Raw genomic sequence first — 16,284 nt, 5'->3', positions numbered from 1 at the left:
TTACTTGATGTCTCACTTGACTTCATCCCATTTTCTTCCTATTGACATTTGATGTGACTGAATGAGTTTTAAGTGCCACAAAAGACAGATGGTTTGTACCATGTGTGGTGGGAGAGTTAAGGGAATATTTTAGGCTACTGTGGTGAGGGGAGATGTGAGAGAGGAAATGCTGATGTAATTCACAATTAGTGTTGCTGACACAACTTGCAACATTTAGTTTCTCTGTACAGTTATGATAAACTACTGTTAGATTGAAACGGTAATGGGAAAACAAGAGAGTTCATGCAAAGTGTTTTGACCAAGCCAATATGTGACTAAGGGGCCCAGCTACCACCTTTTCATGTGCCAGTTATAACTCAGTCTCATCTTTTGTATGTATTTCTGATGTACTGTATTTAGCAACAATATCAGTTGTCAACCTTTTAAATTCAAACACTGAGTCTTGAAGAATATGCTCATTCATAATCGAGGAAACATTGCCCATTTCTGACTAGAGAACTCTTATTGGCTGATGACTTCTTATGTCACACAATAGCCAGCACAGCCACCAAACCACACTAACGTAAGTAATATGAGCTCGTCTACTGGATGTGTGAAGAGGGGGAGTGCTCCCTCAGTGAAGGGAGTGCTGGTAGCGGTGAAAGCATTTTGCGAAGTGTTGAAAATATACTTTTCATGCAAATGATGTGCTATGACAAAGATTTCACATGGAAATAGAACAAAGGTTTTGCAATAGTACATTTTAAAGACTTTCGTGTTCAAATCTGACATGATAGAGACAACAACTACTTACACTACTCATGTATACATTTTGCACCACACACACCACACACTGTAGATTGTAAAGATTGGCAGCAATAATAGAGGACATGAAGTGAAACTGTAGCACCTGAGCTTTCTTTCAAATTTACATTTTCCGCAGTGTACAGAAATTTACTGAGCTGACTTTTAATAATTGTAATGTCAATTGGGGAAGTAAACTCATTTTTTCACATCTCTGTTTCTCTCATCAAGCCTAAAATAACATTTTAATGGTGGTGAGCATATGAAGTGTGGCTCATAAGAAAAGCATTAAACAATAATGGCAATGGTGACAAAGTATGACACTAAGCAGATGCTCATATTTATGCTTATGTTTTAACCATTTAGCTGCTATGCTGTATTTGGTTTAATTCAACATGTTCATCAATTTTTGTTGTTTTATGGGTGAGCACAAAGGATGATTTCTCAAAAAACATGTGTTTAAATGTATAATTTGTGGTTGTTGTGGCATGTCAGAAAACAGCTCAATTACGTTTTACCCAGATACCACTTTCAATTTGTTGATGATTTTTTATTTGCTGTTACACATCTGTGATTTTTGTAAGAACTGATGAAGTTCATTGTCACAAATTATTGTATAAACATTGCATTGTACATTTAATATCCTTCACTTAGACAGATTTTATATGAAGTATTGGAGAGGATTGTGATTTTTAATCATATATGCCAATTACATGTGTTTTTGCTCATATTTTGGGGGGTTGAAACATTTTCCTCAATTCTGCAATTTCCTCTCTTAAGTCTGAACTGCTCGAAAATTTAAAATAGGGATTTCACTGAGGCTAGGGATCTGAAGTATGATAACAGATTTCTTGGTTTCTGAAAAGCATTTGCTTCTGTGCCACACCTACGGTTATTGTCAAAGTACAATTATGTGGGGGTATCAAGCGAAATTTGTGACTGGCTTGAGGACTTTTTGGTAGGGAGGATGCAGAATGTTATCTTGGATGGAGAGCCATTGTCAGATGTAGAAGTAACTTTGAGCGTGCCCCAGCAAAGTGTGTGGGACTCTTGCCATTGATGTTGTATATCAGTGGCCTTGCAGAAAATATTAATAGCAACCTGAGACTTTTTGCAGATGATGCAGTTATCTATGATGAAGTACTGTCTGAAAGAAGCTCTATAAATATTCAGTCAGATCTTGATCAGATTTAAAAGTGGTGCAAAGATTGGCAACTTGCTTTAAATGTTCAGAAATGTAAAATGGTGCACTTCAACAAATGAAAAAATGCAGTATATAAATGAGTCACTGTTGGAATCGGCCATATCATACAAATACCTGAGTGTAACACTTTTTTGGGATGTGGAATGGAATGACTTTGTTGGTAGAATACTGGGGAGGTGCAATCATTCTACAAAGGAGATTGCTTAAAAATCACTCGTGTGACCAGTTCTAGAATATTTGCTCAAGTATGTGGAGCCATACCAAATAGGACTAACAGGGGATACTGACTGTATACAGAGAAGGGCACCATGAAGGGTCACAAATTTGTCTGCTCCGTGGCAGGGTGTCACAGAGATACTGAAGGAACTGAACTGGAAAACTCTTGAAGGCAGACGTTAATTATCCCAAGAGAGTCTATTAACAAAGTTTCAAAAACTTTAAAGTCAGTAACACCATTAGACTGTTTTTTATTTGCAGTGTTACATTTACACAACCACGATTTTGGCTTTAAAGTGCCATTATCAAGTGTTTTAATGTTATACAGTGCCTAAGATGGCATACTGTCATATTTAAAAAGCACTATTAGACACATTGTCTAAGAGTTAATATTTCTGGTAAAAGCCTACTGCTTTGTTTTATCACTGAGTATACCATCTTGGCATTATGCACACAAATGACAGCAAATTTTACAATTATGAGATGTAGGTATTTCAAATTGTACGAAAAACAAAGACAGAACAAGATGAGATTTGAACCATCAATTCATGAACTGCACCGGATTATAAGTCTACTGTGCTACCAATTCTGCTATACATCCAACATGTAATTCAATATCAACTGTTTCAAATATAGTCCCTCGGAAAACTTCAAAACCCATTTTTTCTGTAAATTTATGGAAATCATTAAGAACAACCTATTTATTGGCACTTTTTAGTGTGTTCCACATGCTTGTTTCACTATGAAGCAGGAAGTCACCTCAGCCATTTTCATACTGCGTGTTAACAGTGTGACAGTCAGAGCACAACCGTACAGAGACTGCAGCTGTACACGATTTTTGAAATAAAACTACATAGCTAAAACATGATTAAAAATGTTGATGGCTGTTAATACATTTGATTATCTTTAAGTTTCATGTAAGGTTACTTAGTAATACATAAGTAGGACATACTTCCAAGAATGTAACAAAACCAGTGTACATGTGCTACAGCTTCTGATGAATCATTGCATTTGTGTTTCCTTACATCGGGTTTATTCTTACAATGAACAGAGTATAGCACTTCTGGAAGCAAAGGTGTTGTGGAGGCATGGCTTCGCAACAGCCAGAGGATGTTTCCAGACTGAATTATTGTTGTGCAGGGGAGTGTGTACTGATGTGAAACTTCCTGTCATATCAAAACTTTGTGCCAGACTGATTCTTGAACTCAGGACCTTTGCCTTTCATGGCCAAGTAGTCTACCAACAGAGGAACAGAGTGAAAATTTATTCTGCAAACATCCCCCAGGCTGTAGCTAAGCCATGTCTTCACAATATCATTTCTTCCTGGAATGCTACACCCAGAAGTTTCACATGAGAACTTCTGTGAAGTTAAAATCTTGTTCCAGTACAGAGTTTTGATCTGCCAGGAAGTTTTAAGATTTCATTATTTATCATCCTTCCCATCACTGCAGTTTAAATGGTCAGCAGTGTATGATGCAGTATGAGTTCCTAAAAGAATAGTGTTATTTTCCTTGCACTGTTTATTCTGCCAGATGTCACTTCTCTCATCCAGAGTTTGAGTTAATATCATTTTATCATTTCTGAATGGAAATAACAAATACTTAAAGAGATGAACACAAAATACTGAACATTTCAAATGACCTAAGTTATTTAGTATCTAGTATACTTTCCTTCAAGTTACTCTGTCTTTCTCTGCTTGCAGGTTTATTTAGTGCATTGCTGCGCAACACAGATTTGGTACCATCAGACTTCATGGCTGCCCTTGTGTTACTTCGAGTGATGCAGAAAAGAGAGACTCGTGAATTACGAAGAGCTCAACTGTTGTCTGAGCAGCAGGTGAAATACATCATGGGTAAGGGTAATTTTAAGCAAAATAATCTTTTTTCCTTTTGTTTTTCAATTATATTAAAGATTGAGTGTAATAGAATTTAATAACTGTAAGAGTCACACACTATCCTAGAAACAATACTTTCTCATACTTCAAACTTATAGGTTTTTCATACTCTCTACAAATAAGAGTGTAGAAAATTTTTGACTCTAGTTATTTAGAGGGAGTGAGAAGAAAAATGAAATTTGGTGTCAAATTTTCTAATAATATAAACCACATGGACTTGACTGAGAGCTGAATTCAAATCATAGCACAAAGTTCTGCAAATTTCTCTCAATCTGTGTTAAAAAGTTTTATAACTGTAGTCTTAATTTTACTACATCTACATTGACATCTATACTCTGCAAGAAATCTTATGGTGTGTGTCAGGGAATACTTCTGGAACAACTGAATTTCTCCTCCTTTCCTGTTCCATTCACGGAAGGCATATGGGAAAAATGATTGTCAGTAAAGCTCCACATGACATCTAATTTCTCTTATTTTCATGTCATGATCATTTCACAAGAACTATGCAGAAGAAAATGATATGTTGCCTGTTTTCTTGAAATGCAAGCTCTCAAAATTTCAACAGTAAACCTCCCCATTATGCACAAAGCCTCTCTTGTAGCTTCTGCCACTGGAGTTGGTTGAGCAATTCTGTAACATTTTCCCACCAAGTAAACAATCCTATGACAAAACATGCCACTATTTTTTTGATCTCCTATGTCTCTTCTGTTAATCCTACTTGGTAAGACTCCCATGCTGATGAATAGAATCCAACAATTGGTCAAAGTTTTGTAAGCCACATCCTTCATGGATGAATTAAATTTCCTTGAACATTGGAAAGCCCAGGTTAGAATGTCAGCTATATTATGAAAAGAATAGGTTGGTACTTACTGCAAAGTTGAGTTGCAAACAGGTGCAACAAAAAGACTGTTATAAATTGAGCTTTTGGCCAAAGCCCTCTTCAGAAGCGAAAAGAAAACACACACACACACACACACACACACACACACACACACACATTCATACAGACATTTGTCATGCAAACATGACCACTATCTCGGACATGTCTGACAGAATAGATATATAAAGTATATATTTAAACTTGACTGCTATGATATCCTCAGTATGAATGTGCAGTAGGGTCTGAACCTCTTGCAGAAATACAGGAAACACTGTGACCCAATGGGGTAAATAGACAGGGCTGCTACTTTGTAGTGTGCAATAAGATAAGTACCTGGGTTGGACAGAAGTCACACTTGGATAACCAAAGCAGTTAAGGCAACAGCTCATGTGAAGTGGGAAATCAAGGTTCGAGTCCCAGTCTGACACTAATTTTCAACTTTTACCATTTAATTATTTCAGTGCCCAACTCCAGCTGACATTGGCACCTCCTGAAAACCCTTTTGAAATTCTTTACTCCATACCCAAACAGTATTCTTTGTAAGTACATTTGTTGGACCAGGTGCATTTAAACTTTGATCACTTATGAATTTTCTGTAAAAACTATGTAAACTGTAAAATAATTTCAATTTCTTTCCCTTATGTGGAGCTGGAAAGTTAGAAACAGCCTTGATTTACTCTAGGTCTGCCAAAATTCCTTCTTTAGTAATAATAAGTCCTGTTGTTGTGGTCTTCAGTCCTGAGACTGGTTTGATGCAGCTCTCCATGCTACTCTATCCTGTGCAAGCTTCTTCATCTCCCAGTGCCTATTGCAACCTACATCCTTCTGAATCTGTTTACCATATTCATCTCTTGGTCTCCCTCTACAATTTTTACCCTCCACGCTGCCCTCCAATACTAAATTGGTGATCCCTTGATGCCTCAGAATATGCCCTACCAACCGATCCCTTCTTCTAATCAAGTTGTGCCACAAATTTCTCTTCTCTCCAATTCTGTTCAGTACCTCCTCATTAGTTAAGTCATCTACCCATTTAATCTTCAGCATTCTTCTGTAGCACCACATTTGGAAAGCTTCTATTCTCTTTTTGTCTAAACTATTTATTGCCAATGTTTCACTTCCATACATGGCTGCACTCCATACAAATACTTTCAGAAAAACTTCCTGACACTCAAATCTATACTCGATGTTAACAAATTTCTCTTCTTCAGAAACGCTTTCCTTGCCATTGACAGTCTACATTTTATGTCCTCTCTACTTCGACCATCCTCAGTTAATTTGCTCCCCAGATAGCAAAACTCATTTGTTACTTTAAGCGTCTCATTTCCTAATCTAATTCCTGCAGCATCACCTAATTTAATTTGACTATATTCCATTATCCTCATTTTGCTTATGTTGATGTTCATCTTATATCCTCCTTTCAAGACATTGTCTATTCCGTTCAGCTGCATTTCCAGGTCCTTTGCTGTCTCTGACAGAATTACACTGTCATCGGTGAACCTCAAAGTTTTTATTTCTTCTCCATGGACTTTAATTCCTACTCCAAATTTTTCTTTTGTTTCCTTTACTGCGTGCTCAATATACAGATTGAATAACATCGGGGAGAGGCTACAACCCTGTCTCACTCCCTTCCCAACCACTGCTTCCCTTTCATGCCCCTCAACTCTTATAACTGCAGTCTGGTTTCTGTACAAATTGTAAATAGCCTTTCGCTCCCTGTATTTTACCCCTGCCACCTTCAGAATTTGAAAGACAGTATTCCAGTCAACATTGTCAAAAGCTTTCTCTAAGTCTACAAATGCTAGAAACATAGGTTTGCCTTTCCTTAATCTATTTTCTAAGATACGTCGTAGAGTCAGTATTGCCTCACATGTTCAAACATTTCTATGTAATCCAAACTGATCTTCACCAAGGTCAGCTTCTAGCAGTTTTTCCATTTGTCTGTAAAGAATTTGTGTTAGTATTTTGCAGCCATGGCTTATTAAACTGATAGTTCAGTAATTTTCACATCTGTCAACACCTGCTCTCTTTGGGATTGGAATTATTATATTCTTATTGAAGTCTGAGGGTATTTTGCCTGTCTCATGCATCTTGCTCACTAGATGGTAGAGTTTTCTTAGGCCTGGCTCTCCCAAGGCTGTCAGAAGTTTTAATGGAATGTTATCTACTCCCAGGGCGTTGTTTCGACTCAGGTCTTTCAGTGCTCTGTCAAACTCTTCACGCAGTATCTTATCTCCCATTTCATCTTCATCTGTATCCTCTTCCATTTCCATAATATTGTCCTGAAGTACATTGCCCTTGTATAGGCCCTCTATATACTCCCTCCACCTTTCTGCTTTCCCTTCTTTGCTTAGAACTGGGTTTCCATCTGAGCTCTTGATATTTATGCAAGTGGTTATCTTTTCTCCAAAGGTCTCTTTAATTTTCCTGTAGGCAGTATCTATCTTACCCCTAGTGAGATAAGCCTCTACATGCTTACATTTGTCCTCTACCCAGCCCTGCTTAGCCATTTTGCACTTCCTGTCGATCTCATTTTTGAGATGTTTGTATTCCCTGTTGCCTGCTTCATTTACTGCATTTTTATATTTTCTCCTTACATCAATTAAATTCAATATCTCTTCTGTTGCCCAAGGATTTCTATTAGCCCTCATCTTTTTACCTACTTGATCCTCTGCTACCTTCACTATTTTGTCTAACAAAGCTACCCATTCTTCTTCTGCTGTATTTCTTTCCCCCATTCTTGTCAGTCGTTCCCTAATGCTCTCCCTGAAGCTCTCTACAACCTCTGGTTCTTTCAGTTTAACCAGGTCCCATCTCCTCAAATTCCCACCTTTTTGCAGTTTCTTCAGTTTTAATCTGCAGTTCATAACCAATAAATTGTGGTCAGAGTCCACATCTGCCCATGGAAATGTCTTACAATTTAAAACCTGGTTCCTGAATCTCTGTCTCACCATTATATAATCTATCTGTGGCCTTCCAGTATCTCCAGGCTTCTTCCATGTATACAACCTTCTTTTATGATTCTTGAACCAAGTGTTAGCTATGATTAAATTATGCTCTGTGCAAAATTTTACCAGGCGGCTTCCTCTTTTATTTCTTACCCCCACTCCATATGCACCTACTACGTTTCCTTCTCTTCCTTTTCCTACTATTGAATTCCAGTCACCCATGACTATTAAATTTTCGTCTCCCCTCAATATCCAAATAATTTCTTTTATCTCATCATACATTTCATCAATCTCTATCATCATCTGCAGAGCTAGTTGGCATATAAACTTGTACTACTGTGGTAGGTGTGGGCTTTGTGTCTGTCTTGTCCACAATAATGCATTCACTATGCTGTTTGTAGTAGCTTACCCGCATTCCTATTTTCCTATTCATTATTAAACCTACTCCTGCATTACCCGTATTTGATTTTGTATTTATAACTGCTGTAGCCACCAGAAAGATCGCAGGAGGCACACATTGGCACGGCGCGTCACGCACGGTAGTTGCTCCAAGTAGAGTCCCGTCCACCAGAGGGCACGCGAGAATTCGGATGCGACCTCTGCCGGCATAACAACAACAACAACTCCGGCAGCACGGGCCGGGCCCAGTGAGTTCACATGGGGCAGGTCTAGCAGACAGTTCCCGGCCTACACTAGGTGAAGTGCGACGGAAACGTGAATCGTGTTACTACACAATTGGTGACGAGTAGGGTCGTTCTTTCACGTGTTGCGTCGTTGTTCCGGTTTCGCAGCTTCTCCACGGCATGGAGGATTTGGTGCGGGTTTTGGTTGCGCAGCAGATGGAGCTCATGGCCACCATGAAACAAGTGCTTCCGGCGTTGCTCTCCACGCCGTCTGCTCCGGCGCAGTTCCCTCCTCCCTTTCCCCCGTATGACGAGACGGCGGAGGATTGGGACGCATATGAACATCGCCTTTGGCAGCATTTCCAGGCGTTTCATGTTGCCGATGCGGAGGTATGTCGTGCTCTCTTCTTGTTTTGGATATCTCCCTCGCTGTATCACGTTTTGCGGCAGCTAGCGCCATTGCAGGAACCCTCATCCTTGTCTTTTGACGCATTGTGTTCCTTGCTGTCTTCATATTATCGCCGCCGCACGCATGTTGTGGCAGCTAGGGTCGAGTTCTATCAATGCAAGAAACAGCCCCATCAGTCTTACCGGGCGTGGGCAGCTACCCTGCACGGTCTCAGTCGCAAGTGTCATTTTGTCACGGAGCAGTCGCGAGAGTCGTATGCCCACGTTATGGTACGCGACGTCATTGTTCGTTCAGCCCCTGATAGGGAGGTCCGGCAACGGGCCCTGCAGTTAGAAGACCCTTCCCTTGAGGAAGTCCTGTCCATTGCTCAATCGTATGAAGTCTCTCACGCAGCAGGTCAACAGCTGGAAGCGTGGTGCGATGTCGCGGAGGTTCAGGGCGGCGCGCCCGCGTCCACTGTGTCCGGGATAGACGACGTGCGAGCGGTACAATCCGGCCATTATGGCCGCTCCCACATGGTGCGTAAACAGAATTCTGGCCGCCGGCCCCTGTTGCCGTCCTGTATATACGTCATGATCGGTCAGAGTGCCCCCAGTGTTGGGCCGTTTGTCGCAAATGTAATAAAAAAGGTCACATTGCTAAAGTTTGCCACTCAGCCTCAAAAGAATCAAAGGAAGCAGGTACTGAGGACATGGACGTTGACATTCAGGAAGTTTCATTGGGCCAGGCTCCCAACGCATCGGCACGCAAACTCTTTATTGAGGTGTTGGTTCGGTCGCGCCGGTTACAACTGCAAGTAGATAAGGGCGCGGCAGTTTCGTTGTTGAATGCACAAACTTATTCCGACCTTGGATCGCCCCCATTGGCGCCAGTTTACCAGCGTCTACGCGGGTATGGTAAACAGTTCATTCCCCTGTTGGGTCAATTCACTACCGACGTGACTTACAAATCAGTCACTCGGTCTATTACTTTTATTGTTGTCAGTGATGCGAGCACCGCTAACCTTTTTGGCCTGGATGCCTTTCAAGCTTTCGGTTTTTCTATCACTGACACCATACAGTTGGTCTCCGAAGACGTTCCCTATCAATCATTGGAATCTTTGATCTCAGACTTTCCAGATATTTTTGAGGAGGGCCTGGGGCATGTTTCAGATTTTGAAGCTCACTTAACGTTGAAGGCGTCGGCTCGCCCGCATTTTCTACGCGCGAGGCAGATCCCCTTGGCTCTCTGCCCTCAAGTAAAGGAAGAGCTAGACCGGCTGACAGACCTAGGGGTCGTTCTTCCCATTTCTTCCAGTGAGTGGGCTTCGCCCCCGTTATTGTAAGGAAGCCCTCGGGAAAATTACGTCTTTGTGGCGATTTCAAGGCCACCATTAATTCACAATTGGTGGTGGACACCTATCCTTTGCCTCGTGCTGATGAATTGTTCTCCACCGTGGCAGGAGGCCAATATTTTTCGAAAATCGATCTGTCGGAGGCCTATCATCAGATACCACTTGATGAGGACTCCAAACGGCTGGCGGTCGTCAACACTCCGTTTGGCCTTTACCAATACCAGCGGTTGGCCTTTGGAATATCCAGTGCCCCGGCGATATTCCAGCGTTATCTTGAGCATGTCACGTCGACAATCCCTCATTGTATTAATTACCTGGATGACATAATTGTCACAGGCCGCAGCATGAAGGAACACTTGCACAATCTTCGCACCCTGTTTCTCAAATTCAGGTCTGTGGGCTTGCGTTGCAACCTGCATAAGTCAACCTTCTTCCAACCGTCCATTGAGTATGTGGGCTACACCATATCTCGGCGCGTCATCCAGCCACTAGGAAGTTTGGTCCAAGGTATCATCAACCTTCCTCGGCCCGCTTCGCTGAAAGAGTTACAAGCTTTTTTAGGCAAGATAGCCTATTACCACCGGTTCATTCCCAGGGCTTTCACTATAGCCCACCCCCTGTACTGCCTTCTGCACAAGGGTGTTCCTTTTGATTGGTCGCCTGCATGCGAGCGAGTGTTCACCTCATTGAAGGGCCTCCTCACGTCAGCCCCTTGTTTGGCTACTTTTGATCCCCATAAGCCGTTGGTCCTGGCTACAGACGCTTCACGGTATGGGGTGGGGGCGGTCCTGGCCCATCACAACGCAGATGGTTCCGAGCAACCACTGGCGTTTGCGTCTAAAACGCTTAGTCCTGCGCAGGCCCATTACTCCCAGGTGGAAAAAGAGGCTTTGGCCATTGTCTACGCTGTTACCAAGTTTCACCCTTTCTTGTATGGCACGAAGTTTCAGTTAATCACTGACCATAAGCCGTTAATATCGTTATTTGGCTCTCAGATTCCGGATAGGGCGGCCCACAGACTACAGCGCTGGGCCTTGTTCCTCTCTAAGTACCATTACGGCATTCATTTTCGCCCTACAGGACAGCATGCCAACACCGACGCTCTTTCCCGTCTTCCGGTGGGCCCGGATCCTACGTTTGATCGAGAGGAGATTATGTGTTTTCATTTGGATGTGGTGTCCCGCCAAGCGGTTGATGGCTTACCGATCACTAGTTCTCGAGTCGCCAGGGAAACGGCAGCTGACCCGGTTCTCTGGCAAGTAGTTCACCTCATTCAGCAGGGGTGGTCTTCCCGCCCTCCGCGCCAGGCCTCGGACCCTCTTCGTAATTATTTTCTTCTACGAGACCGCCTCTCGGTCTTGGAAGGAGTTCTCCTTCTGGCTACCGATGATACAGCTCCTCGCGTGGTTGTTCCTGCAGGTTTACGAAGGGAGGTCCTCACGTTATTACATGCGGGGCACTGGGGTGTTTCCCGTACTAAAACCTTGGCTCGCAGACATGTGTACTGGCCCGGTATAGACAGAGAAATTGAGCACTTGGTGGCCGCCTGTTCCCAGTGTGCGAGCCAACAAGCATCTCCCAGGGCAGCGTTCTCTTCATGGCCGCCGGCAACCCAAGCATGGGAATGTGTTCACATTGATTTTGCGGGCCCGTTTCTCAATGGCTTTTGGCTCATTGTCATTGATGCTTATTCCCGATTCCCATATGTGGTTCGCTGCTCCTCAACCACTTCAGAAGTTGCAATCCAGGCACTAGCAAAAATTTTTTCTGTGGAAGGTCTGCCAATCACCCTGGTCTCGGACAATGGACCACAGTTTATTTCACAGACCTTCCAGGATTTTTGTAGCCGCTTCGGTATTCGGCACGTTTGCTCTCCCCCCTTCCATCCACAATCGAATGGGGAAGCCGAGCGCATGGTGCGCACATTTAAGACGCAGATGAAAAAGTATGTGCACGAATTTCCTGCGGAGGAAGCATTGACGTTTTTCTTGACGGCATACCGGACCACACCAATGGGAGAACACAGCCCCGCAGAGCTCCTCCATGGGCGTCAACCTAGGACACTGCTGCACCTCCTCCGGCCTGGTCCTCGCCCGTCTTCACAAAATGGAGTGCCTGGCTTTCCACTGGGTATGTCAGTCTGGGCCCGTGGGTTTGGTCGCAATCCACGTTGGATACCGGCGGTGGTCCTGCGCCGACATGGCCGCCGGCTCTATACCTTGCAGGCGGGGGACCAGGTGGTACCTCATCACCAAAATCAGCTACGTCCACGTTCGGGCACCCACCCTCCGACCTCTCGGACACCGGCTTCCCCATTGCCGGCACCTGTGTTGGTTTCACAGGGGACGTTACCTTCTCTCCCCGCTGTGACTCTGCCACACTGTGATGGTTCTCAGCCTTGGCAGCCTCCAGTAGCTCCAGCACCGGCATCACCATCGTTCGAGATGCCCCAGCGAGAGCCGGCCCCCTAGCAGGCCCGGTTTCTCAGGAGGCTGGTTCACCTGGGGTCGTCCCTTCCCCTTCGTCCCCGCCACTGGGTCTTGCCCCTCCCGAGGTGGAACAGGATCCGGCGTTCGACAGCTTGTCACCCGTTCTGTCCCGGGCTCCGGTTGTGGGACGACAGGGGCCTCTTCGTGTGGGTCACTTCCAGCCGTATTCGAAGGTTCCGGCTCGAGGGTTGGCAGATCCCCTCGACTCCGGCCATCCAATGGATATGGAGGTCATCGCTCTGGCCTGACGCTCCACCTTCCAACGCAGTGGATCACAGTGGCTGCACCCCCCGAAGGAGGAGGAGTGCTGTAGCCACCAGAAAGATTGCGGGAGGCACACATTGGCACGGCGCGTCACGGATGGTAGTTGCTCCAAGTAGAGTCCCGTCCACCAGAGGGCACGCGAGAATTCGGACGCGACCTCTGCCGGCATAACAACAACAACAACTCCGGCAGCACGGGCCGGGCCCAGTGAGTTCACATGGGGCCGGTCTAGCAGACAGTTCCCGGCCTACACTAGGTGAAGTGCGACGAAAACGTGAATTGTGTTACTACAATAACCTTATATTCACCTGACCAGAAGTCTTGTTCCTCCTGCCACCGAACTTCACTAATTCCCACCATATCTAACTTTAACCTATCCATTACCCTTTTTAAATTTTCTAACCTACCTGCCCAATTAAGGGATCTGACATTCCACACTCCGATCCGTAGAATGCCAGTTTTCTTTCTCCTGATAACAATGTCCTCCTGAGTAGTCCCTGCCCGGAGATTCAAATGGGGGACTATTTTACCTCCAGAATATTTTACTCAAGAGAACGGCATCATCATTTAACCATACAGTAAAGCTGCATGCCTTCGGGAAAAATTACGGCTGTAGTTTCCCCTTGCTTTCAGCTGTTCACAGTACCAGCACAGCAAGGCCGTTTTGGTTAGTGTTACAAGACCAGATCAGTCAATCATCCAGACTGTTGCCCCTGGAACTATTGAAAAGGCTGCTGCCTCTCTTCAGGAACCACACATTTCTCTGGCCTCTCAACAGATACCTCTCCGTTGTGGTTGCACCTATGGTATGGTTATCTGTATTATTGAGGCATGCAAGTCTCCCCACTAACGACAAGGTCCATGGTTCATGGGGGGAATAGGTCCTAAAAATTTTAATTCAGATACTTCAAATTTACATTTATCTAATTTTAGTGTCATTCCTCCTTGCCTAAGTTTTTCATCACTTGTCCCAAAATCTCAGTGTGTTCACCCCAATCTTCCTCAATTACTAAAATGTCATCTACATAAGCTGTTAATTTAGATATAAGTTCCTGTCCAAGTACATGATCTAATGCTCTACAAGGTCTGCTACATATAAATTTAAACCAAAAGATACTGCACAGTATTGGTAACATCATACACTGTAAATGAAAGCAGTATACTTCCTGGGTTCTGGGGATAAGAAAATGTAATGAAATCCTGATGATAAATCTAAGCTTGACACAATCTGAATATTTCTTAATTTGCCGTTGTTCTCACAGTGAACTGTTTCTCTACACAAAATTTTATTCAATTGTCCTGAATCCAAAACTAACCTCACTCCTCCACCTCTTTTTGAAGCAGTTGTGAGGGGATTTTTATATGAACTAACACTTCTCCCAATAATGTCACACACTTCTATTTTCTGTAACTTCTTTTTGGCAGCGGCTTGTTTGGCTATAGGTACCCCACATGGTTCTATGAAAAATGGTTGACGTAGTTGTAACTGTAAAGTACGCTGGTAGTCTTTAAGTCCCCCTGGTATTTTACTAAACACATTACTATATTCTCAGAATAAAGATTCCCAATCATGTCTTTGCCTGTCTGTAAGCCCATCTGTTTCAAAAATCCTCATGTCTTTTAAATTCTATAAAGAAACAAACTGCCTTGGTTGCAATGTTTCAAATATTATTTATATACCAATGACTCAGGCAACTTCAGACTGTCAATCTGAAGATGCCTGAATCAGGTAAAATGCATCATTGTAAATAAATGAAGTCTGAAGTTGTTATAACTTCAAGTTGAACAAGTATATTTCAAGGATGACGCAATACATGAAAGTCACAGATTAAGTAAACAAAGTAAGACGTGTGTACACTTTAACAGTCAAATCATAACTGAGTCCGAGTCTAGCAGCTGCTGGCTGGCTGGTCGCTTAGGTGGCGCTGCTGCTGCATGGCTGGCAGACAGCACCGCATGTAGAGGACGCGCGTAACTGTGCGGCAGCACTTTGATAGATCGGCGAGTCACAACAGAAATCAAGACTGTTTGCTTCTTCATTTTATATTGCTGGTTACTATAAAGCCCCAGTTTTGAATTCTGTTTTATCTGTGTCTAATCTTTGTCTAAAAGTCCTCCTCCTTTTGAAAATTCTATGGTGTTAACTTTATGATTATAAATTACATTTCATTTAATTGTTTTTGCTACTTTGCTATTTGGTGCTATTATTAAACTGACCAAAAGTTATTTAAGAACCCTTTTTCAACCTCTGAATAAGACCCGTCCACAGAAAAATTTTGATTAACTTATGACAGTTCTTCATCTTCTAAAATTTTTTAAACAAAATTAATTTTTAAGTTACGAAAAGGAAAGTTGGTACCATATAGCAGAGATTGTGAGTCTCAGATGTGCCTATCTGTGACTCAGCATCTCCACTATATGGTGAGGACCAACTTTCCTTTTCATAATATTGTTACATTCCATCCTGGATTTTCCATTGTTTACTTTTCATGCTATCACTCATATTAGCTACAAAATATCTTTAAAATGTTGTAAAAGAGGCAGCTGGATATAGACCATCCTCATCTGAAAAGTCTTTCACTGGAATGTTCCATCTCATAGTAACAGTATTACTAGCAAGGTTTTTATTATTAACACTTTCAACACTGCCCTCTTTACACCTGGGACTTGGCTGTGAACTGGCGTATTTAATGGCTGTTTGAAATTAGATCACAAAGAACAGAAAAATGATAGGAATATAGTTCTTGCATCATTTAAAAGGAAAAAGTAAGAGCCTTACATGAGTGTGAGTTTATTTTACAATATAAAATACAATTTGGGTGTTATAATTAAAAAAAGAAAACACAAAAATGTCGTGGATAAAAAAGTTTTGCATGATCTCTCTCTTGAGTAATGCCATTATTACTGTATCTAAATTTAAAACAAAATATCACTGGACTGTCTAATTACAGGTACCTGTAAACTACAGTATTTTAATAGTTCAGATGTAGTTAGCCTTTGTGTGAAAATCCTGGAAACACTGTGGGACGCAAAGGCCAACGCCACAGTCTTTGCACCACCATCTACTTTCCTTCCTGGTGCGCTTACCCGTCTCTTTCTTCCCCCTGTCTGAACATACTTTGCAATACCTAATAGTATTCACCCTGTTTGCAGTGGGTGGGACCTTCTCTGGAAAGTGCCTTGCAAATGTCCTCTAAATTTATGAGGATGAAGCGGCTTGTTGCTGAAAAATATTTCCGCCCTT

At 42.7% G+C, this 16,284-nt stretch overlaps 1 protein-coding gene across 2 annotated transcripts in view; it reads left to right on the top strand.

Moving 5' to 3' along the window:
• The window catches only part of LOC124595643 (diacylglycerol lipase-beta-like), an 855,670-nt gene that overhangs the window by 754,679 nt on the left and 84,707 nt on the right, over positions 1 to 16,284 (top strand). For both annotated transcript variants that reach the window (XM_047134491.1, XM_047134481.1), the window contains exon 8: positions 3,906 to 4,055. In XM_047134491.1, coding sequence (XP_046990447.1) covers positions 3,906 to 4,055 — 150 coding nt within the window. The remainder of the gene's footprint in view (positions 1 to 3,905; positions 4,056 to 16,284) is intronic.

Source organism: Schistocerca americana, chromosome 1 (genome assembly GCF_021461395.2).
Source record: "Schistocerca americana isolate TAMUIC-IGC-003095 chromosome 1, iqSchAmer2.1, whole genome shotgun sequence".
Classification (NCBI taxonomy): Eukaryota; Metazoa; Arthropoda; class Insecta; order Orthoptera; family Acrididae; genus Schistocerca; species Schistocerca americana.
The sequence above is the reverse complement of the archived record's forward strand: the minus strand, read 5'-3'. Positions and strand labels throughout refer to the sequence as shown.